Source organism: Bombus affinis, chromosome 8 (genome assembly GCF_024516045.1).
Source record: "Bombus affinis isolate iyBomAffi1 chromosome 8, iyBomAffi1.2, whole genome shotgun sequence".
NCBI lineage: Eukaryota > Metazoa > Arthropoda > Insecta > Hymenoptera > Apidae > Bombus > Bombus affinis.
The window spans coordinates 12,724,991-12,748,993 of NC_066351.1; the positions used below are offsets into that span (position 1 = coordinate 12,724,991).

A 24,003-nucleotide genomic window follows, 5' to 3' on the forward strand; every position below is an offset into this window, starting at 1 on the left:
TGTAAATTACTTAGAAACGATTCTTTATGTATAAGATTTAAACATAAAGTACGTTGGTATATGTAGCGTTAAATATCATAGGATGCGTACGCGTGTGGACTATATGAGGCAAGGAGTGGGTGGTTGGAAACAGGAGGTGTAAAATTGTTGTGGTGATTTTGACGAAAGTATTTGCACAGTCAAAATTAATATAGTGAACATTAACACCTGCAAATAATTGTATTTCCCTTAAAAATACCTTAAATACTATTGTTGACGCATGTAATTACGTACAGTAAAAAAGCATTTTACACCGGCTTGTAACGCATAACTGTCTTCAGTCAAGCAAGAATCGATTTACCTTGCGATTATTCTATAACTATAATGGAAGCTTTAATACCTGTAATAAATAAATTACAAGATGTATTTAATACCGTTGGTGCTGACGCTATACAGTTGCCTCAAATTGTTGTACTTGGAACACAGGTCAGTTAATATTTTTTAAATGGCAAAAAAGTAATTGGTAACTACAACCTTAATTTGAATATTTTTTCTTTTTGAATGTAAAAACATACACTTTTTAAATTATAAATTTTAAATAATGTCGAAATTCTTCATTAAATATAACATTTTATCTTTTTAGAGTTCAGGAAAGTCATCTGTAATTGAAAGTTTGGTTGGTCGGTCTTTCTTACCACGAGGTACAGGTATAGTTACTAGGCGTCCTTTAATATTGCAACTTGTTTATGCACCTAAAGATGAACGTGAACACAGAAGTGCAGAGAATGGAACATTAAACTTAGATGAATGGGGTACATTTTTACACACAAAAAATAAAATCTACACAGATTTTAATGAAATCCGTATGGAAATAGAATCTGAAACAGAACGTATGGCTGGATCTAACAAAGGAATTTGTCCAGAACCAATTAATTTGAAGATATATTCAACATCAGTTGTTAACTTGACCCTCATAGATCTCCCTGGTATCACAAAGGTACCAGTTGGAGACCAACCAGAGGATATTGAGGGTCAAATACGACAACTTGTATTGAAATATATATGTAATCCTAATTCTATTATATTGGCTGTTGTTACTGCCAATACTGATATGGCTACAAGTGAAAGTCTAAAGCTTAGCAAAGATGTAGATCCAGATGGAAGGCGTACATTAGCTGTTGTTACTAAATTGGATCTGATGGATGCTGGTAGCCTATTATTATTATTAACATCATTATTATTATAATATTTATTTGCTATTATTTAGAATCTTTAATTTATCATAATTGTAAAATTATCATATTATATATCATTCTAGGAACTGATGCTATAGATATATTATGTGGTAGAGTCATTCCTGTAAAATTGGGTATAATTGGAGTAGTTAATCGTTCTCAACAGGATATAATGAATAACAAAAGTATCCAAGATGCATTAAAGGATGAAGCTGCATTTCTGCAACGTAAATATCCTACTTTGGCAAATAGAAATGGAACTCCTTATTTAGCTAAAACATTAAACCGCTTACTCATGCACCATATCCGGGACTGTCTCCCAGAATTAAAGGTAATAATATGGATTTTGATTGCTAATAATTTATAGTACTTAGTTAGAAAAAATTAAAGTAAACATAATCTGGTAGAACTTATATTTTTCAAAAACAGACAAGAGTAAATGTAATGGTTTCACAATTTCAAACCCTTCTTAATTCATATGGTGAAGATGTTAGTGATAAAAGTCAAACTTTACTTCAAATTATTACTAAATTTGCAAGCAGTTACTGTTCTACAATTGAAGGAACAGCTAGAAACATAGAAACAACGGAATTATGCGGTGGCGCTCGAATTTGTTATATATTTCACGAAACATTTGGGAAAACACTAGATTCTATACACCCGCTGGCAGGTCTTACAAAAATGGATATTTTGACGGCGATTCGAAATGCAACTGGTCCACGACCAGCGCTATTTGTACCAGAGGTTTCTTTTGAATTATTAGTTAAGCGACAAATTCGAAGACTCGAGGAACCCTCATTACGATGTGTAGAACTTGTACATGAAGAAATGCAAAGAATTATTCAACACTGTGGTACCGAAGTACAACAAGAGATGTTACGCTTTCCAAAATTGCACGAGCGTATCGTTGATGTTGTAACGCATTTACTACGTCGACGTCTTCCACCTACTAATCAAATGGTTGAAAATTTAGTTGCTATAGAATTAGCATATATTAATACCAAGCATCCAGATTTTCATAAGGATGCAGCTCTTGTGTCTTCTTTATTAAAAAATTCTAATGTGGATCATGTAAAACATAACAGGAAAGTTCCTTCTACTACAAGTACCACAACAAATACTCAAATAGTAGTTTCAAATGAAACAGTAAGTAATTATTGATAATATTCACAATTGTGTTAGAATATTTCAAATGTAGTAATTATTAAACTTATATAATAGTCATGAAACATATATAATCAGTGTATTTACCATCATTCATTGTTATAATATTTTTAAAAATATTTTTTTAATATTTAATAATTTTTCAAACGTATTTTTATAAACATGTGATTAATACATAATTTTATTTTATTTCGTTATTAAAACATTAATATTCTCTGATCAATGTATTTTGTGTGTTATGTAACTAAATGCATATAACGTTCCTAACAGAATGTAAAATCAATCAATAATCAAGATGAAGTGGCATCTTTTCCTGAGCAGAGCAAGGATCAACAAGGACATCAAATGGTATTAAGTAACTGGTTGTTAAACAATCTTATGCCTCAAGGAAGAACTGATTCGACTAGTTCGATTGATGGTTCTCCAGTAAGAAATCGTGAGAACAGTACTTCTCCTCACCAAAATTCAAATCTAGTAATTGAGATGCAGAAAGCATCTCCACAACAGAAACCAGTAAATCTATTGCCGGAAGTACCAGTACAAACATCTCGTAAACTGAGCGAGCGAGAACAACGAGACTGTGATGTAATTGGTAAGGATAAAAATGTAGTACACTTTTCTAGAAAATAATGTTTTATATTGTTTCTATTTATATACACCTTTTCTTTACAGAAAGATTAATAAAATCATACTTTTATATTGTACGAAAATCTATACAAGATAGTGTACCAAAAGCTGTCATGCATTTCCTAGTCAACTACGTAAAAGATAATTTACAAAGCGAACTCGTAACACATTTATATAAATCAGATCACGCAGATGTTCTTTTAAATGAAAGTGAACATGTTGCTGTTAGACGCAAAGAAGCAGCGGATATGCTAAAGGTATGCATACAGAAATAATAATAATTTTGTTCTTGATATAAATCTAAATCGTTGATCTGTTTGTACATTTCTCTCTCTTTATTACAGGCACTAACACAAGCTGGTCACATTATTAGTGAAATCCGAGAAACGCACATGTGGTAACTTATTTTATATATTATTCGCGTGATTAATTTATAGTTCAATATAGACAATTTGATGGTTTAATAGATAAATTGACAGAAAAAATCACATGTACGTCTAAACACTGTATATAATTTGTATTTTTCTTTCAAGTAGTGTTTACAATTACAACAATAATTTTTAGGATTTTAATGTACATTTTCTTTTAGTTTTATTTTAGAGACATAAGTAATAAAATATACAGTCACATGTGCATTTATAGTAAATGTCGATATTAAATGATCAAGATATTGTCACTTATAACAATGGTGCTCATACCACAGTTTTGAAAGCCTTACCAAAGTTATGCGAATGTCTAATTTACATTAAAACATCAATCATTCTATAACTCTGAAATGTAAGAGCAAATGTAAACGATTATGAATGCGGAGCAGTTTATTATATTTTGTAACATTTTGCATCACATGAAAAAATTGAAAAATGAATAGTAGTCTATGCAAAAGGTATATAATATAAAAAATCTTGTTTTTTTTAATATTTGTGATACAGACTCTAAGTCGCGTGTACGATTGCGTGTACATGTATGTATGTATATAATGCATATATATATGTACACATATTAATATTTTTTGTTGATTTGTTGTTATTAAGAAGTACAGCCAAACTGATTGTAACACTGAATAATACATTGTTGCGTTTTGATAGCTTCCATGTTTGGTGTGGTAAAACACTTTTCAATAAACTGTATATGCTCAAGCAATTGAGGGAGAGCCTGTTCATAATGACCTTCATACATTTTAGAAATGGCATCTAATCTTTTCTCAACTGATTTTCGAAATTGATTCTTTATTTTTTTTAAATCGGTTTTCTTATTACACTTACAACATTGTTTACTCGATACGTTTTGCGTATGTTTTTCGTCTAATGTGATTGTACTGATAATTTCTGAGCACATCTTGCATTTGTAATTCATTGTTTCGGGTAGCGGAAATTGCCAATTTTGTGTACAAGCTTCGCATGCACATAAGAAACGATACTTTTTCCATAAGTATTCAAGCCTTGATAACCTTTTCTCGCTAAGCCAATGTGGCCCATAACAATCAAGGATCTCAGTACCCTTACCAATAAAACGTAATGTTCTTAACACAACTGTCCCTGTCGAAGATTATTCATTATATATTATTATTAGATTATTTATAATATATAAAACATAAGAAATCATTAATTAAAAGCAATTAAAAGCACATTTTTTTACCTGACGGATAAGAATGACGAACTACGTTCGGATAACAACTATGGTTTATAAGACTAATTGAAGGATAAATTGCTCCACCTATATGTCTGGGTTCCCAAACATGCGTTTTTTTATCATATATATTTTCTACAATTTCATAAGCATTGCAATTAATAGCCTGTAAGTTATGCAACATTGCTACTGCCAAGTAGATAAAAGATTCTTTTAAGCAAATAACGTCCATTTTACTCAAGACAAAAGTAAAGCACTTCGCTAAAAATATAGCTTCAATAGCACGAGCAAGATTTATACTAGATTCTATCTTCGTACAATGAGTTTCTAAATTTAATATAGTATGGTAATCGTAAGTACAATAAGCTTTATTTATGCCTAAATCTTTATATTCCTTATTTTTTATTGTAACATAATCTCGGAGGAAATTGTCATTCATAAAAGGAATTTTGCTTTTTTCCGTATTGTTGTTAATTTGTTCAGTATTTAAAGATAAAAATGCTGAAATTATCATTCTATACGCTAGCAACAAATGCGATGTATGTTGCATTGATTCAAAATCATTTCCATAGAAAGCATCAAATATAAAACATTCGTATTGATGATACATTTGCCACGCTTCTCTGCGACATTTTTCCGAACAGAAAGATACCTGTAGAAGTACAGACTTATTCATATTTTTAAAATAATATATTAACATTATGTTAATAGAATAATAAAATACGAGAAGACAAACTTGAACATGAAACACGATAAAAACGAATCAAGATTATTTATATTACTAACTGTTTGACAAAAATGGCAAGGAATTTTAACACTTTCACTCGATTTAAGAGTAATATGACAGTGCAAACAATTTCTATCGAGCGCTTCTTTATTTGTACTGAATGCAAATGGTGTTTCAACAATAAGAACAGATCCTGCTTTGATGTTTCTGGTAGCTATGAGATGACGACCTCGTTTCTCATCAAATTGTAGTTCAACAGCATCCGAACAACTTTTAAGAATGGTATGTTGTTTCCCATCAACGATCGGTATCACTGATGCACTTTTTTCTATTAATGCATTCTCGAATGTAACACTTTGACTTTTGTTGTATTTTCTACGCAATCTTTTGTCCTGAGAAGATGATACTTTCAAATTTTTATAGCATTCACGCTCTAATTGGATACATGCTTTTCTACATTCCGAGAAATCGTTCAGATATTCAGTAGTTTTATCGTGAAGGTTTTCAGGAAGTGCAAGCATGCATTCGCAATATTTCAAGCATTTTACGAAAGCTTTTGAATTATAACAATCTTGTGCGCAATCTAGAAGTGCATCCAGGAACAATCTACTATTTACACTGGCCTTAAACAGTGTTTCAGTAAGGATACTACTTTTGTCTGTCTCTTCGTGCACAATTCCATCCTTAGCTATTATTCCGCGACTTTTCCTGTAAAGTTCTGCTGCTTTAATATCATCCTTACCCCTATATGACTCAACTATTTTTACGTTTTCAATATAGGGTATGTCTATAAGAATCTTTATCATTCCCTCCCTATCTCCCTTTTCAGACAATTCCTTGAAATGATTTGCATATGGTTCTACAATTGCAGCACTATAAGCAACTTTGAAAAATTCGCTGAAGTTGATGTACCTATGACAAATTTCAATCATTCATACGTATTCAATAATAAAATTAATTTAATAATTAACGCATAATTCAAATAGCTATGTGCATAGCTAATTTAGATTTCTAAATGTGCCAATGGAAGTTAATAGATGGTAACTAACGGAAGACTGAAATAGTTCGAGTAATAACTTTTTAATTTTTACACATGTATTTGCGGTGGTATTATTTTTTACTCGTGGTATTTTAACGTATAAATTAAACCTTGTCATTAATGTATGTGCTTGTAGATTTAACTATAGTTCAGTTTTGAAAATAAGATGCAAAAGATATTTTTCCAAATGTATAAAAAATCATAAGAAAAATTGTTTGCTTACCCTTTGGTAAAAGACATGATTTTATAAAATATTGATAAATTATGTAATTATCATCAAATTACCAGTTGCACGTTTATTGTAGATACATAACAAGACGAATGAGCTGTAAGGAATTCTAAAATTAGATCTTAGATTCCACGCTCAGACGTGTAAATGATACCTATCATTGCATTTTAAATTTAAGGATGTTATTAAGAAATAACACATTAAATGAACTAACACTATTAATACTATTGTCATGCATTACCAGCTTTTAGTATTTAATAAAATTTCAACGATAAAATTGATATAACCAAATTTGTAAAAATAAACAAAAATTAATATAATGCATATATTTCAATATTTCTAGTGATCTATAAAAAATACAAGTGTATGCTTATGAAATATTTTAAGTAATTCTAAATATAACAATTTCCAAATTCTGTTAGAAATAAAAATTTAAACATTAATTTTTAATACAACTTTTTTACAGTTGATGTCACTAGTGTAGGTAACCATCAAGAATACTAAACGTCACATGATAAAAACGGGTGTGAGCGCTGTTCTCTTACTTCGTACATGAAATGTTCTTATTTTAAATATTTCGAAAACACTACGTTGTTAACATATATTTTAAAGTTGAAATTAATCATTTGTTAGCGTTTTCGTATTCCTCTTAAGGAAAACACGTAAAACAGAAGTTAAAAGTAACACAATGAGATATATCTTGGGCACCACTTTTGCAGGCACTGCTTCTGCAACTACTCTAGTATTAGGTATTAATTAACTTTTATCTATTAAATTATTAAATAATCAATTTCTCAGATAAAGTCAAATATTACAAAAACTAGTTATTCAAAGTGAAGCAAATTTGTTGCAAATTTTATTAACAAGAAACTAATTATAGATATTTTACCTTTGTCAAATTTTGTACGTCTTAAATATCTTAAATATCGTAAATAATGTTTTATTGCAGTATTGTATCATGTATTTACTGGAAAAGGAGAGCGTGTTAGTGTCGCTTGGTAAGTAAGCACATTTAAGTTAAATATAGTTTTTATTCAAAGTTCCAAAATACAAAAAGTTATAAATATGTATATATAGAAGGATATTTTTATGAGACAACATTATTAGGTTTTTAGAAAATACATCACCACACATGTGGGCAACTCTTGGTATTGGTCTTGCAGTTGCTCTGTCTGTAGTTGGTGCTGCATTGTAAGTTTCATTCTTTTATAAATATATATAATACATCCTCTTATATATATATTGGATAATAATATAAATTCATTGTTTCAGAGGCATTCATACAACAGGAGTTTCAATTATTGGAGGTGGTGTAAAAGCTCCAAGAATCAAAACAAAGAATTTAATTTCTGTAATATTTTGCGAAGCTGTTGCTATTTATGGATTAATCACTGCCATTGTGTTATCTGGAATGTTAGATGAATTTAGTTATCCTATTCAAAAGGAAGAAGTTCGTAATCAAAATTGGCTAGCTGGCTATTTAATATTTGGAGCTGGCCTAGCTGTTGGTCTTGTTAATCTCTTTTGTGGTATAGCCGTTGGCATTGTGGGTTCTGGTGCAGCTCTTTCTGATGCAGCAAATTCTGCTCTTTTTGTTAAGATTTTAATTGTAGAAATCTTTGGCTCTGCTATTGGACTCTTTGGATTAATTGTTGGAATTTATATGGTAAGCTACTTATTAAAAATATTGCTATGTTTAAAAATATTAATTAATTTGTTTACATTTATAGACATCTAAAGTAAAAATGGGAGATAAGGTATAAGTTGAAAATAAATAAGAATGTTATGAAAAAACCATGAAGTATTTTTTAGAATCACAATATTTCATTCCATATCTAGTGACGATTAAATAAAAGATTAATACAAAAGAAGCTATTAAAAGAAATAGTGTTTATTGAAAAGAAAATAAATACTGGAAAAGATGTTAAAAAGCATAATTTGTTTGTTTAAATTAGTATAAAAAACCTTTATACAAGGTTGGTATTTGTTTTTACAAGAGGTTCCACGGAGATTTCAATTTGAATAGCTGTTACATATTAATGATTTACATATATAGACTTTTGTGTATCAACCATGTGTATAAATAACTATTTCTGCTAGTGTAAAGTTTATTGCTGTAATGCAGACTTTTGATTGGTGTTCTGAGTGCGTTATAGCGCTCTCTCTTTCAAATGTGTCTACTGTATATACCTTTTTTAACCGGAATATTACATTAAATAAATATGATACTATGTTACATTCTTTAGTATATGTATAAAATATATTATGTATATTATTTATGAGCTGTCTTATTTTTATTAGATAATACAAAAAATATACTTCTTCGTTTTATAATAGTATAAAAATTCTTAACTAATACATTGTATAAAAATTCAAGATGTATATATATATATATAACCAACAATATTAAAAATTTTCCTCATTCTTAATACAATAATAATTGGATAATTGCACATATGTAATACTATCATTTCCCACAAGTCATTATAGAATGAATGTTTTTAAATGCCTTCTCCAAGCATTTTACATATTCGTTTGCGTTATTATTCCTTTTATAACTTGTCACAATAGCCCCCAATCTTTCATCTTGAATCATGTATCTAAGCATTAGAATAATGTGTTTCAAACAAAATATTCAAACATTTCATATATGTTATTAAATAGCAAATAATGCTGCTTGTAAAAGTAATAAAGAAGAAGTATATCTTACGCAATTCCATATCCATTGTTTACTACTGGTCCAAAACCACCAGCACATATAGCTGGATCTGAAAGAGTTGATGTAGATAAAATATTATGATTTATATTATCATACGCTGGATCCGAAAAAATAGCTGGTTTCGGAGTATTTGAATGCTCCCAAATTTTTTTTAACGCAAATAAATGTCTATCAAATCCTTGCCCTATAAGGAAATATGTGAATAAACTTTCAGTATCATTTCAATGTTTATTGGTATAAAATTTAATGTTTTATAATTACCCATAACAGCTTCCTTGGAGAGTTTATTGTGAACGTTACTGCAATTAATTATTAAATTTTTCAATTCTGATTTGGATAAATTATTATTCTTTTGAGCTATAGCTTCACATGCTTTTTTCGTTTCGATTGTGCATGATCTCAAAGTTTCTGTTCGACCATGTTTAAACGCTGCTGTACTACAAGATTCATATGTTGGTACTACGCAGTTTCTTTGATAATATAAAGCTAGCTGGAAAGCTAACTGCATAATTGCATCAGGACTTACACCAAATGCTTTACACTCATTTTTACCAAATTCATTAAATATCATATGATCAACACTTAATTCTCCTATCCATTCCCCAAATTTTTCCTTTTGTCTATTCACAATATTTTGTACTTTGTCATCTATGACAAAGTTGAGTTTCTCGACTTCTACTGCTCCTTTTTGAAGATATTTAATATCATCAGCACAGAATTTTGGTTGTTTTGTTATATCATTACCTATATCCTTAAAGTGAGAAAGGAAAAAGAAATGAAATTGAACATTAAAAACTTATTAATTCATTTCTACACAATTACCTTCAGAAATCTTAAGACAGCTACACCATCTCCCCATGAATGCTCAAAATTTATTCCAGCATATCCATCATTTGTAACAATTAGAGAAAATGATTTATCAAACCACCTATTTGTTCCATCCGCATGGAGATATGTCCTAATTAATTCATTATAGTCAGTTCCAACATGAATGTCATCTAATATCATTGTAAATATAGCAGAATCTATTTTTTGTAAAATTTCTTGGTTGCCAATTTGTGACAAATATGTTCTTGTATTGGCCCACAAATCACGCTCTGATGTTGTAAGTATTCCAATAGGCCTTTCATTGATGGATATGGTAGCTTTTAAAATAGATTCTAAACAACTGGCTATTTCCTTTGGTTTACGAATATAGCCATTTTCATCTATTACATTAAAAGAGTAAAAGTGCCCTTTTCTCATGACAATTATGTTTCTGCTAGTTGCATTCTCATAAATTTGATCTTTTTCTGGCTTTGGTAATCTTGTTGTATTAAATAAGTTGTGATATTGTGACATATCTAATGGAAAGGCCTAAAAAAAATTTTTTTATTTGGGATAAAAAAAGATTATTTCATAGTATTTATAATTCATGTAGAACTTGTGATTTTTACCTTAAATAAATAAGCTCCATACCAACTGAACTGAGGAGGTAGAAGTCTTGTAATAGTATGGTAAACATTATTCTCATTTGTTTTAGGCTTTAAATAAAATACTTCAGGCCGTAAAACATTGTCTTTTAAAGACTTCATAAATCGTAATGATGATACAATAAGATTTGTGGCTTTTACTAATTGTATATTATGTTCTGGATTTGATGCTGGATTAAGGACTAAGAAAGGATTATAGTTGATAGGTAAAGGTCTACGATCTCGAAGATACATATCAAACCAAGGTTCACTAATATAGCTAGTATCATGATTTTTAGTGTCTTTTTCAATTAATTCTTTATGCAATCTAATACCATCTTTAGTCAAAAATTCATTAACATAAATTTCAGTTTTTTCTAACTGTTCCTTAGATAACAATGGTTTTTGTGCATTTAGATACCTTTTACATGTATCCTCTAATTTTGGAATAGGTAAACGTGGTAGAGATGGTTGAAAATGCATTGTTGGAGTCTTACTTTTTTCAATATATTGATATGCTTCATCTCCTTTTACAGATATACTTCTGTAAAAAAAATATATGTATACATATATTTCTCTTCTTTTCTTTTTTATGATAAGAGTATAATGTTTTACTTATTAGTAATATTTTGAATATTCAAATGTTATTTACCTTGGAATTTGTAAAAATAATTGCACTTTACCCTGCTTAATCTAAAATATAATTATTTTATTGTAATCATAAAATCGTTGTACATAAATTATATTTTAAATAAATAAAGTTGGCGAATTTCTTACCAGTTCTTTTCTAAAATAATTACGTTTGAATACAAAAGGCAGCATGTTGTACTTATTCTATAGTTTTTATTTATACTGGTACATAGTATATATATATATATATCAAACTTTATAAAAATGGATCTATAAATTATGACAAGTAAAATTGTAATAGACAAAATATATCGAGTAATATCTTTTTTACGTCAGTACTAATTTAAATAAATGACACTCATAAATCATTCTTAAAATAATGGTTAATATTAATTTTATAGTCATGTAGAACAATGTAGAGGAAAGTGTATATAGCATATACATATGTAATGTATATGCATTATTCATAATACTATAAATACATTGTCTTTTTTCTTTTTTAATTGAACATATAAATATGTATAAGACATATATATGTATTTGTTTTAATATATATCTTTTTATCGTTTTAATATATACTATGTAAATATTAAGAATTAACGAAAAATTAAAAGTTTATAAGGATGCATTTACAAGAATTGCCACAAAAGTATTTATTTAGGAAAACACGTTTTTCAACCAATGGTAAAACACTTTCTATATAATCGTAAGTGTTCGTGATTGGTTGTTCTAACGCGTTTCATGAATTTCCCGCTTTTCAGAATGATATAGAAGCGTAATGGAACATTTGATGAATATAAATAATGTATTGTGCATTTTTCAGTTTGTTTTCTCAAAATTTGTCAGAGTTCTGTATGATTTTTTTTGATACGGTTGAGACTGTTTTGTCATCGATTAAAAATGTGCCTTAGAAAAATGTTAGATATATCATAAAACTTTTGTGTGAAAAAATTTTTTATTCTTTGTGAATATGTACATTGTAATCAAAGATTCTTGGTGAGGTGTAGTGAAATTCGGAATAGTACGGAGTGTCAGAAACAAGAAACTAGAATACAGTTAATTTGTATTATATTGTTTGTTAAAAAAAATGAGTGGTTATTGTGAATGTAAATGTCAGCATTAATGTCATAAAAATTTAAGGTTAGATTCGTGTTACAAGTTGCATATTACATTCTCTTAGTATTATTTTGTTTATATAATACAAGTGTTTATAAATAAATTATTGAAACCAGAGAAAATCTACAACGTAGGTAGCTCAAGAACATTCTTCTTCATCATTTTGATAGTGTGCATCGCTCAGTGTATTACTTTAGATACAGCCATCTAACATCTACGTGATATGTTTCAACTTTGGTTACTGCAAAAAGTATAAACATGTTAGTATAGATAAATCAATGAATAGGTTTTAATATATTTGATAATCAATAACTATCCTAAAAGAAGAATATGTAAACAAATTTTTATGTATTTAATAATTAACAGGGCAGATCGAGATTATGAAATGGGTCCAACTACAGAAATGATGGTAAATGATTTTGATGATGAACGGACTTTAGATGAAGAAGAAGCTTTAGAAGGTAGTGAAGATTCTCACAACGAGTTGTCCAACTTACAAAAGGTATAATTCTGAAGTGACAGAGCTAAATATTTAACATATGCGATGTTCATTTTGTAACAAGATTCTGATCCCAACTATTCTAGGATCAAGCCTGTGAAATGAAAAAATCAAGCCCATAAATAATTACAATTATGATAAGTTTCTACAACACTTTGGACTCAAAGTGCGTTCTCGTAGTGAGATTCGTATGTTTAGTCGGTTTGCTATATGTGGCATAGTAATCATTCGTGTTCTTGTCTCCTTTCAGGAAGGTGATATGCCACTAAAAGACCTACTTGCGATGTATGGATACGGGGACCCATCTACAGAAAATTCAAACAGTTCAGACCAAATGCTAATCCCATCTGGAAGCGGCGATCCAGAAATTGAAGAACAGTATTCAGATAAGGGAGATAACGACGCGGATGACGATGAAGATGATGACGAAGCGGATGCAACTAGTAACGAGCCAGATCTCAAGCAATTTTACACAGAGATGTTGGTAAAAGGAAAAGATTCATCATCGTTGGTGTCAGGATCGACGATGAAAGGAAGTAATACCAGTGATGTAGGTACTGGAGACAATAACAGACGACACAGAATTCCTGATGATGATGAAGATGATGAAGAAGGTGAAGGGGAAGAATGTTCTATGATCGATGGTTGTAGTAACAATGAAAATACAAGGACGACTTCAACAATGGGTGGCACTACTACTGCCAAATGTAGTAGCATAACCGCGCTTGCTAGCTGTACAAACGATAATACGGGAGGTGGAGTAGAAGGTAGTGTTAGCAGTGGTATAGTAGATGGAGCAGAAGATGGAATAGTTAGCGGTGGTATAGGTAGTGGTACGTCAAGATTATTGCGAAGCGTTTCACGACCGCAGAGCGAAGAAGAAGAAGACGATTGCGATTATAGTCCAGACGAAGAAGAATGGAAGAAGACAATCATGGTCGGTATTAATTACCAAGCGGCCATACCAGAAGGTCTCTGTCATTACGACGATGCTTTACCTTATGAGAATGAGGACAAAATGCTGTGGGATCCCAGCCACGTACCCGAAGAGGAAACTGAAGAGTTTTTAGAACGGGCACAGTTACCAGCCGTAAAAGGTGGTTCTCTGCCGACAGGGTCTCATATTAGAGATGATGAGCAAGCTTTATATCTATTGTTACAATGTGGTTACAATCTTGAAGAGGCACTAAGAAGACGAAGAATGAACGTCGTACCGCCGACGGATGCAGTTAGTCTTTGGTCGGAAGAAGAATGTCATAATTTTGAATCTGGATTACGAAGTTACGGAAAAGATTTTCATCTTATACAGAAGAATAAGGTATGCATCAACCTCGAACTACTTCACAGTAGCGAGAAACAATTGTACGTAACATAAGGGTCATCGTAACAGGTTCGAACGCGATCTGTTGGCGAATTGGTGCAATTTTATTATCTTTGGAAGAAAACGGAACGGCATGATATATTTACGTATAAGGCTCGCTTAGAAAAGAAGAAGTATGCTTTACATCCTGGTATCACGTGAGTATTTTCTCTGATTTACACAACTAGAATTAATTGTTTAGAAGATGAAATGTTCATAAATCTAAATTGCCATAATGATCGAATATACTGTATTTATATCTTTTTTCTCCTTTTCTTTCATTAAATAAATTTTCATTAAATTAAGTTTCAATGAAATCATATAGTTTCTGTTGTTATATTTTTATGTTACGATTGAAAACTTGAAGTATGACAAGATCGTTGAATCGTAAGCAGGGACTATATGGACCGATTTCTGGAAGAACAAGAGGGTGTTCGCGATCGTAGCAGCTCACCAAATGTTCATTGCTTATTGTATGGTGATGCGAAACGGCAAAGGTCAACCGTTAATGCTCCAAACAATGACGAAGCAAAATCGGCGGAACCATGGGATGGTACCGTAATTGATCCTTTAGCAGATTCGAATGGACCAACGCCAGCACCGCCGCCACTCCCTCCTCCACCTCCACCACCACCGGTATCAACCGCTGTGACTGTATCGTCCTCAGGTTCTGTTTCAACTACATTGGCATCATCTACATATTGTACTACGTCAACTCGTCATTCCGAATGTTCACCGTCCGATTCTAGCTACACTAACCCACATATGTGGTCGAATTTGACGTCTCGAAGTCACTCTACCTCCTCTATTGTAACGACAATTACAATAAATACGACAACAACTAGCACCGTTCCGATGGTTACGGCCGTTGGAATTACAAGTACGGTTACAAGCAGTTCTACCATCACTTCTCCCGCCTCTAATAATTTTTATCATTCGAGAGTGACGTCGAGAAGCAACGATGTACACGATTCACCATCGCCAGAGAACATTTTACCTCATCTGCCTCCTTAGCGTCGAACACGACTTTCAGGTTTTAAGCCTGGAAGACGTTTTATGTCTTGGTGCGATGTGATCCATTTAACACTCGCGTTATCACTATTGTCGTAACATATAATATTCGTTAATATCATGAATTATATTTTTGTACTGTATCGTATAAATATGATTATCGATCGATATAACGGAAACAAAGCAAAGAACAAGTTTTTCGCAAAACTAAAATAAAATGATAGCAAAATAAGTAAATCGAAAAGATAATTAAATAGGATAAGTGGCACGTGAACGTGAATTACTATAGCTTTTTCCATTTTCTGCTTTCTACTTTCCGACAACTACTTCTGATTCCGTAGATGATGTTCGTACAGGAAGATGAGTTTAAAATATTCAAACGTTACAAATGACAGGATTGTATAAATTGGATGCAAAATTTATGAAAATAATTATACTGTTGTCGTCTAAGCACTAGGGATGTGCTAGAATCCCGTAGTCAGGTTGGGCCGCAAAAGTATTTGGAGACTCGAGAATATCGGGATTCCCGAGAATTTCGAGAATGTGGATTTTAAACATTTTAGAACTAGCTCTGTTGATACTAATGACAAAGTGAGTTCGGGTTCAGAAAATTCTCAGCAAATCACGATATTCTCGAAATACTTTCGAGACCTGATCTGACCCGACCCGATATTTTTGGTTCTCGCACATCTCTACTAAACACGTGTCTAGCTCCTGATACTACTAAGTGTACAAAAAAAGCGATCTATAAGTTTAATGAAAATCAAAATTTCGATAATCTTCTAAAATGGTTAAATTAAATGAAATTTAATGAAACTGTACTTATTTCTCTTTTTTTTCTTTTATATTTTCACCAAGGATGCACAACATGTTAGACGACTCTAAATATTTTAGTTGTCGTTCTATCATATTTTATTTATACGAAACAAATTTTAAACAGCACATTTGTGTATCCTTGCACTTAATTTCTTTATCCTTTACACACGCTGAAGACGTAGAATTATGTCTTAAATAAAAAATCGTTGCTTTATTGTGAATTTCCATATATACTATAAATAATCATAAATTTTTACTTCTTTTGTACGATGCCGAATATTTTCCTATCGTTTTCTTCTCCTTTTCAAAGAGTTGAAAGATTTATCGCAATCTCGATGCTGTTATGGATACTGTGTTAAATCTAGCGATTCCACCACTGTTTTCAATAATTTCCTCATCAAAGGTAAAAACTGTACACTACTGATATTGGTTGTGAATTCTCCCGTAGTTAATATGTCTTCTACAAGTTTCTTTCTTTCTGTCTCCTTTAATCTGGCGGGTAAGACAGCTTGATTGAAGTCAACAGTTTGTTGAACAGTTCTTACGCTTTTGGCGTCAGGATTAATTAACGATCCTTTAACCTGCCAATCGTCGGGAGTACCTCGATGTTCCAGAAAATCGAAGAAAACTCCTAATTCGGTCACCGTTTCGCGCGCTATTAACTGACGATCTCGAAGCGCGATTCTTGGACTCCTGACCCCTTCTAGAGCTTGACACAAGATTAACACGAGGTTGACTTCAAGAGCGAATCTCGTATTATTTTCGTCCATAGATTCGAACCAAGGGTCGCTAAATTTTTGATATTTCGCTACGACAGGGCTGTCATTTCCGGCAGACACTCCTTTCGTTACGTGTCTACCGCTTGTCAATGCCGTTGCTCTTGACAGAATAGTATTTTCACAAATAAGTGGATCGTACGGTCTCCGTACAAGTCTTGGGCTACTTAACAGCGGCACAGTTACATCTAGGCCACTAACGTACACCAAAAATTCACTCGCTACGTTGGGAGATGATCTCGAAGTGGAACCGGATGCCGCATGGATAATCCTCCTTAAATCTTTGCTCGAATGCATTCGTCGATCCTCTGGTGCGGCATGTTCCCATTCCTTCTTAGCGGAATCTGATTTATCTGGTTGGCCACTGAGAGAAACGGACAAAGTATTCACAGGTTGAGATCGAGAATGCAAAGCCTGCGTGAATAACTGTGTCGAGCTGATTATCGTGCCGTAAGTTAATCGCGGGCCGGAACTCATGCTCATCTGGGGTGGTCCAAAGTTCATTTCTGCCATGGGAGTATACCAAAAGTCTTGCGTATATATAGTGTCTACGAGAGTGTTTAGTCTTGGTGAAAAGTGAACGAAGCTTAACGCACAAGTTGTGTTTATGACGATCAATTTGTTAACTAGTAATTTTAATTCACCACTTGGTGATCTTTTGTCACAAGATTCCAATTCCTCGGCGCTTTCTACGCTGATACCGTCGATGATGAACTTGAGAATTCGCGGTCGCAGTAACAAGTTTACGGTGTTATCGTATGCCAAATACATACATTTGATCAGTGTCTCGCAAACGTTTGGCTGTATCGAATTCCAAACGTACGGCTGTGTTGCTACGATATGAATAAGAGCGACAAGGGATTGTACCAGATCGGCAGCAAAAAGATCCGCTGTATGTCTTAACAAGGTCGATGCAACCATTAATTGATGTTCGTGAGAATTAAAAAATGTGATGATAGATTTTATGTAGATGGTAGGTGTTTCTCTAGTCACGAGTCCTATTACAAATTCAAGACCGAGCGTATAGACTGGCCACCAATCCTGGCATCGCCACTTTCCATTCGGGCAATCGTTGTACAACGAGTCCAACATACTGTTTCCAATGTCGCTGGGAGGAATTAGGCTCAACCATAGTTTTGCAATATCATTCTCATTGACGGGATGTAGAGTGTACGGCGAACGAATGATTAAATTGAGCAAATTAAGAGCGGCCGTACTAAACCTTAAATACGGATACTTTTGCAAAGTAATACCGATGCATGTCATCAATTCCGGTATCATTTGTCGAAGTTGCACGCAGCTAGACTTTCGTTGATGTTTCAAAGTAGAACTTCGTTCCACGTAGGAGCGTAATAATTGGGTAACCATGCAAACAGCCAGTGTTGCTGGTAAACTTTCCCGAATCCCGCGAACGGTTTCCGCATTTCTTTCATCGGCATTCTTTTGCGCGATCACACTATCGATGGTGACTGTTTTGTCAATACCTTTTCGTTCAACCGAGTACTGTTGCTGTTTTCGTTTCTCAAATTCAGTAGCGGCTTCCTTCAACTCCTCTAACTCGCTGGCAGCGATTATACAGGAATGCGATAAAAGATATTCGAGACTCGTCACGTCTTCGCGTAAAGTGCTTTTCACACATTGCACGCATCCGAGAAGTAGAGAAATCAGCGTTTGACGCAAAGACTTTCCATAACTGCGATAAGCTTGGCCGATTTCTTGCATTAGCTGGGTCAATCCCGATTTAAAAATTCTAGAATCATCGACGCACATCTGTTTCCAAGAAGTGATACATCGAAGCGTTAAAGACGCCAGTAACATTGTAATTTTTTGGCTAGAAACATTATAAGATTGTTTGATTCGTTCCAATAACGATTCTAAAGAACGTTGCGTTATCAATTGCGCTTGGGATACGTTAATAGGATAATTTTTTGCTATTCTTTCGTCGGTTAACGTGACGATAAAATTATACCAAGATTCCAAATTAGTTTCATACAAGGAATCCGTAACATTACTATCTCGCTTCTCATTTCTGTTTGACTCTTCGCTATCGGTGTGTACATCATCCAGTATATATATCGTCAGTTTCTTCCAATAATCCGTCGATTTATCTAAAAGTTTCTTCAGGTTCGTGTTAAAATCGTCTTCCAACGTGGTACTTTTGAATAGCTCTAAAGTAATTATATCCAGCAGATGAGAATAACCTTTCACGCCTGGTACTATTTCTCTAAAAAGCGGAGCAAATAATTGAGTCCAAAAGTTCTCCCGTTTTCGAAAAAAGTTAACAAGAATCTCGTTTCTATGATACCACATTGCTCGTAATAACGTCATCGTGCTGTTATACAATTTGTCACACACGATGTTATCTTTTTCATAGATTCGATTTAGATATTTAACTAGAAATTGTCTGCATCCTTCTGTAAAAAATTCTTCCACCGATCGAGGAAATATTCGTTTGCATTCTGCTGGATGTACAATATTAAATAGAGCTTCTGTCAGGCCGGGTTGCTTTTCTAGGCATACAGCAACCAATTCAAGAATAGCGACTTTAACATCCGCGACACAGGTTGGCGACATAAGCCCTCTACGAGAAGCAAAGGTCTCTCGTATAGCGGTACCGTCCATACCCATACAAACTAGAAGCGACATAGATGATCCTTCAGCAAATTTTTTCAATAGTCTAACAGCCATTGCTTGCAAAGGCGGACTAAACCAGACATACAGATAATTCACAATTGTAGGCACTATTAAGAGACCGTTTGGTACACGAGGTGAAGAATATAAGGCAGCCTCTAATGGTGACCTATCTCTTATTTCAAGACCCAATGATTTTCGAAATATTAGCAATCTATTTACTACGGACAAGGCTAATTGTACACTTTTCATCGCTTTGAATCCCTTTCCTCGAATCCAATCTGTTTCCGCCATCATTTTATTATGCAAAGTACGTTCACCAGTACGAATCAATTTTAATAATGCGTGTCGTGGTTCTAAATACAGTAAACTATATGCGACAACAAGTTGTAATTCATTACGTATATCCTCCTTTGGTAGACTAGATTCGAGCGCTCTATGAAGGCAAAACATACTTTTTAACCATAAGTCGGTTCTTTCCGCATCCAAATCGAAATACCAAGAATCTAATTTCGGTAAAACACCTTGCAATAAAAATACCATACCAGGTATTTCTATTGTATATAGAGCTTCCTCGTTATACTTTCGGATTAAATATTTCGATAAAATATCTAGATATGCGTTTAGAATTGGATACGAGTGTGCAATCGTTTCTATAGCAGATAACCACGACGCAATTATACCACCATCGAAAGAAACCGCTTCTGCAAAATCTAATGTTTTTTGATACCGATTATTGAATCTTGGATAAACACCAGCTCGCATTCGCGACAATATTTCTTCCGGATACTCCAACACGAGTTCGGATGAAATACCGATGCAAGCTGCAACTATTTTGTATATGTACATTTTCTCTTCAGGTAATACTGGATAAGAAAATCTGTTTATAATTTCAAAGCTTAATTCTGTTGGAATGACCATACTTTGTCGTATCCATGTACGTTTGGCTAATGTTTTTAACAATTTTAAGCCCTGTGAAACGTGTTCGGGCAAATTTTTATTTATTTCATTAGTTCCTGTAATTCTGCCACCTGCTTGAGAAAAAAGTTGTTCTATCTTGTGATGTAAAGCGTCCCAATAGCTTGCCTTTTGACGAAATATCACTATTTCCCGTTCACTTGACAATATACGTATATTTTCACGGGGACAACCTTCTAATATCGTATACGAGTTTTTGTGAATTGTACATTCTTGCTCGTATGGTCTCAACGGTTTGTTATGGTCTCGTTGTCGTGGTATCTCCAATGTTAACGATTGAAGATTATCCAGTTCCACTGCGATTTTTTCGGCACTTAATTCTGACGCGCTCGCCAATCCGATCGCAATGTTCGTTAACGGTTCAAACTCGTATGGAAACTGTTCAGCTGCGAATTTATAAATCAGCCACAAACCATCGTTACGCTCTTCCCAAAATCGGGCCGCAGTTTCACTAAATTGAATTGTAGCAGCTACAGCATCGAAAATGTCATTTAGCGCGTTCAATTTATCTTCGTCAACGAAAGCACATACCAAAGTAAGAAGATTATATACACTGCTCCGTACAATTTCAGCATAGTGAGTCTTTTCACAAATCATTTCGCTATTCATCAAATCTTGTAAATAATGAAAAACATTCAGTTGTATAGCTTTAATACCGAATGGTCTAAATCGATTCATCGTATCAATATTTTCAGGATCAATGGCATAATTTGCTAACATCCAGGATAAGAATAGTGGACTATCCTGAGGAGAATTATCGCGAATGCATTTTTGTTCAAAAGTTTCTTGCATACTCTTTCTTACGCTCTGTATCCAATCTTCCATGTTGGGACTATAAAGAAGAAATATTTTTAACATAAAAATTATAGTTCATTCTAGGTAAAAATATTAAAAAAACATACTGTTTTCTGACATCTAATGTTACTAAAAATAAAGCTGCTTGACTATACTGTATTTCTTTAATTTTTCTGGCAATTGCTTTTTTATCTTCGTGACTTTTTGTACTTGCTAATCGCCTTGGTTCTCCCTGTAAATGTAAAATTATCAGATTATTAAATATGAGATACTATCTACAAAATATACCAAGATATATAAACTTTGGGCAATGCTTACTCCAATGCTTTCATAAAATTTCATAAATTCGGTCTCGGCGATATGAATATCGTGAATAATGACCGTTAATATATGCAGTAATTCCCGCATTTCTATAAGGCTACTGTTGTATAATCTGTGTAGGTGCTCTTCTGTACACAGCTGCGATCGTATCGGTGGGCTTACCGTTTTTAACGCTTCTATCTGTTTTCGAATAGATTCTAATAGCGTTCCAAATAGGACATCATCGAAAAACTTCGCAAATTCTTTTTGATAACGATGCCCTTTATCTTTGTATTCGACCATAAGTTTAAGGCACTTTATCACGGTCATTCTTTCAGAATAATAAAATTCCCAAATATCGTCGATCAACGCCTTCATCGATGTAAAATCTATAAGTTGCGATGCGAAAGTTTCCGCGCAATTTCGATACTCGTATTTTATAAAATTACATACTAAATCCCATGTAATTATGGCGTCTAAATTCTAGAAAAAGAAAAAAAGAAAACAGAATGAATCGATCATTTTTCATGATAATTAAGGAAAGAAAAATTAGATGCAAAAATTTATTTGTAATACATACGAGAAGTGGAGCCAGTTTACTAATTAATTCGTACATTCTAGGGGATGGATCATTTTTGGGAATGTTTTGAAGCGATGCTTCGGTATATGGCTTAAAAAATAATAGCCCCTCTTTAAGTAGTTTAGTTTCCTTTTTAATTTCATCTTCTACTAATTGTTTTTCACACCGGCACACCGTATCCGATATTAAAAACCATAATTCCTTGCAATAACTTATATTCCATATAACATGAATTCGTCATTCGTGACAGTGATAATATGAAAAAGATTCATTTTTATGAAGCAATAGAAATAGCAAAGATTTCATTAATTAAATAAAATTTCAAATATTATTTACTTACGGTAAACTTCCTACGGTAGGTACTTCCATTTTCAATACATTCGTTTGTACAAAACATGTAAAATGTGTTAAAAATTTCTTATAAGATACTTAAGGTATACGAAATTCAACTAAATATATCATTTAAACATCATATTCCTATTTTACTAACATGTCTTTAAAACTAATATTATAAACAACGACCGAGACATAACCTCAATCGGCACATAAGGTCTTTCGTCTGATACCAACGTACGAGTTTTCCGTTAATTGGACGATAGATTTGTATATTCCTGAAAGGATGATGTATTAGGGATTTTAGGTTAGTTTACGTTGGTCGCACTGTCGTAGATTTCCCGCCAAGAAGTGGCGCGTAGTTATAATTATGGCTTCTCGTTAGTCGAATGAAAGTGATTCTTTCTGGAAAGTTTGTAATTTCTGTACCGAAATTAATGTTGCTTGTATCAAGAAGCAAGTATATCTGATAATATTTATTTTAGCATAATTTTAGGGGTGTTGAGTGATATCCAGGAATTATCGTGTAGTGGTATCGCTCGTTTTAATTAATTTTCGCGGATGAATAAGTAGTACACTGTGTTATTGTGTGAACGTCAATTTTCGTCTCAGGTAAAAATGAATAAGATCGAAGGAATCATTTCTGTTGGAGCCCTACGCAATATTCTTGTCGTAGTCGCGATTACGTACCGAATTAGAATCGTCTGTTTTGCGTGTAAATCATGATATTTCTCATACTATAGTAACTGACTAGACTACAATAAAATATGCATATGTTATTCTAAACACAACGAAGATTCGTAGTTCGCAAAAATACGAACGGCAGGAGTTGGTACCCAATAAACATTAAGAATAAAGATTGGGTTTGTAAGACGTACGAAAGAAAAATCAGTCTCAAGAGAGCGAGATAGAAAGAAAAGAGCACTGTTACAGAGACAGATGTTGGATACATTTGTTACAGTTAATACCTGTAACTAGGTATAAGAAAGTTGGCAACTGGCTTATCACGCTGGTTACTGGTCGACGGCGGATCATATATTTTTTCTTCTTACACAAGCTTGTTATCCATCAAAAGAAGCTGGTAATTTTGTCCGCTACAAACTATAAGCTTATCGGAGCAACACCGATCTGCCGATACATTTGAGGTTTGTGATAAGTAACAAATGTCGAATCGATTATCGTTAACGCGAAATCAGAAATTTACATGAAAATAAAAATAACATGAAAAAAAGTGCGTAGGTGTCATGACAGCTGCTGTAGAAGAAACGAAACGAGATCGTTTCGATAGAACAGTAGCAGGTAAAGAAGTGGTTCGCAAGGAAAGAAGTGGCGTTAGAGCGCCGACGCGAGACGTCGAAACGGCCGACGCCGCGTCGTAGACA

The 24,003-nt window shown here is 33.0% G+C and overlaps 6 protein-coding genes across 9 annotated transcripts; 3 read left to right on the forward strand and 3 right to left on the reverse strand.

Moving 5' to 3' along the window:
• The first annotated feature begins 51 nt into the window (after window positions 1-51).
• Window positions 52-4,145, forward strand: LOC126919222 (dynamin-1-like protein). Its single transcript, XM_050728118.1, has 7 exons — window positions 52-465; window positions 623-1,187; window positions 1,298-1,545; window positions 1,644-2,360; window positions 2,649-2,970; window positions 3,051-3,262; window positions 3,350-4,145. The coding sequence occupies exons 1-7, from the start codon at window positions 364-366 to the stop codon at window positions 3,404-3,406; spliced, it is 2,223 nt and encodes a 740-aa protein (XP_050584075.1). The 5' UTR covers window positions 52-363; the 3' UTR covers window positions 3,407-4,145.
• On the reverse strand, window positions 3,498-6,841 carry LOC126919227 (SET and MYND domain-containing protein 4-like). The gene is made up of 4 exons (XM_050728130.1): window positions 6,621-6,841; window positions 5,418-6,270; window positions 4,641-5,283; window positions 3,498-4,540 (listed from the first exon to the last, which is right to left on the reverse strand). The coding sequence occupies exons 1-4, from the start codon at window positions 6,635-6,637 to the stop codon at window positions 4,032-4,034; spliced, it is 2,022 nt and encodes a 673-aa protein (XP_050584087.1). The 5' UTR covers window positions 6,638-6,841; the 3' UTR covers window positions 3,498-4,031.
• Window positions 6,842-7,114: 273 nt separating this feature from the next.
• LOC126919275 (V-type proton ATPase 21 kDa proteolipid subunit c''-like) lies at window positions 7,115-8,905 on the forward strand. The gene is made up of 5 exons (XM_050728252.1): window positions 7,115-7,375; window positions 7,576-7,624; window positions 7,734-7,817; window positions 7,899-8,292; window positions 8,357-8,905. The coding sequence occupies exons 1-5, from the start codon at window positions 7,315-7,317 to the stop codon at window positions 8,387-8,389; spliced, it is 621 nt and encodes a 206-aa protein (XP_050584209.1). The 5' UTR covers window positions 7,115-7,314; the 3' UTR covers window positions 8,390-8,905.
• On the reverse strand, window positions 8,500-11,835 carry LOC126919228 (carnitine O-palmitoyltransferase 2, mitochondrial). Its single transcript, XM_050728131.1, has 7 exons — window positions 11,574-11,835; window positions 11,449-11,489; window positions 10,782-11,340; window positions 10,168-10,701; window positions 9,607-10,096; window positions 9,337-9,529; window positions 8,500-9,226 (listed from the first exon to the last, which is right to left on the reverse strand). The coding sequence occupies exons 1-7, from the start codon at window positions 11,616-11,618 to the stop codon at window positions 9,094-9,096; spliced, it is 1,995 nt and encodes a 664-aa protein (XP_050584088.1). The 5' UTR covers window positions 11,619-11,835; the 3' UTR covers window positions 8,500-9,093.
• A 329-nt stretch (window positions 11,836-12,164) lies between these two features.
• On the forward strand, window positions 12,165-16,233 carry LOC126919229 (mesoderm induction early response protein 1). 4 transcript variants are annotated; one of them, XM_050728132.1, is made up of 5 exons: window positions 12,165-12,802; window positions 12,909-13,044; window positions 13,292-14,359; window positions 14,432-14,559; window positions 14,794-16,233. In XM_050728132.1, coding segments are annotated over exons 1-5 (1,956 nt in total). In that variant the 5' UTR covers window positions 12,165-12,800; the 3' UTR covers window positions 15,416-16,233. The 4 variants fall into 4 exon arrangements, with proteins under 4 accessions (XP_050584089.1, XP_050584093.1, XP_050584090.1 ...); XM_050728136.1 differs by having other exon boundaries at window positions 14,769-15,000; XM_050728133.1 differs by having other exon boundaries at window positions 12,166-12,802; window positions 14,797-16,233.
• Window positions 16,234-16,412: 179 nt separating this feature from the next.
• On the reverse strand, window positions 16,413-22,885 carry LOC126919199 (nucleoporin Nup188). The gene is made up of 5 exons (XM_050728008.1): window positions 22,629-22,885; window positions 22,289-22,499; window positions 21,727-22,191; window positions 21,516-21,640; window positions 16,413-21,445 (listed from the first exon to the last, which is right to left on the reverse strand). The coding sequence occupies exons 1-5, from the start codon at window positions 22,655-22,657 to the stop codon at window positions 16,570-16,572; spliced, it is 5,706 nt and encodes a 1,901-aa protein (XP_050583965.1). The 5' UTR covers window positions 22,658-22,885; the 3' UTR covers window positions 16,413-16,569.
• Window positions 22,886-24,003: the final 1,118 nt, after the last annotated feature.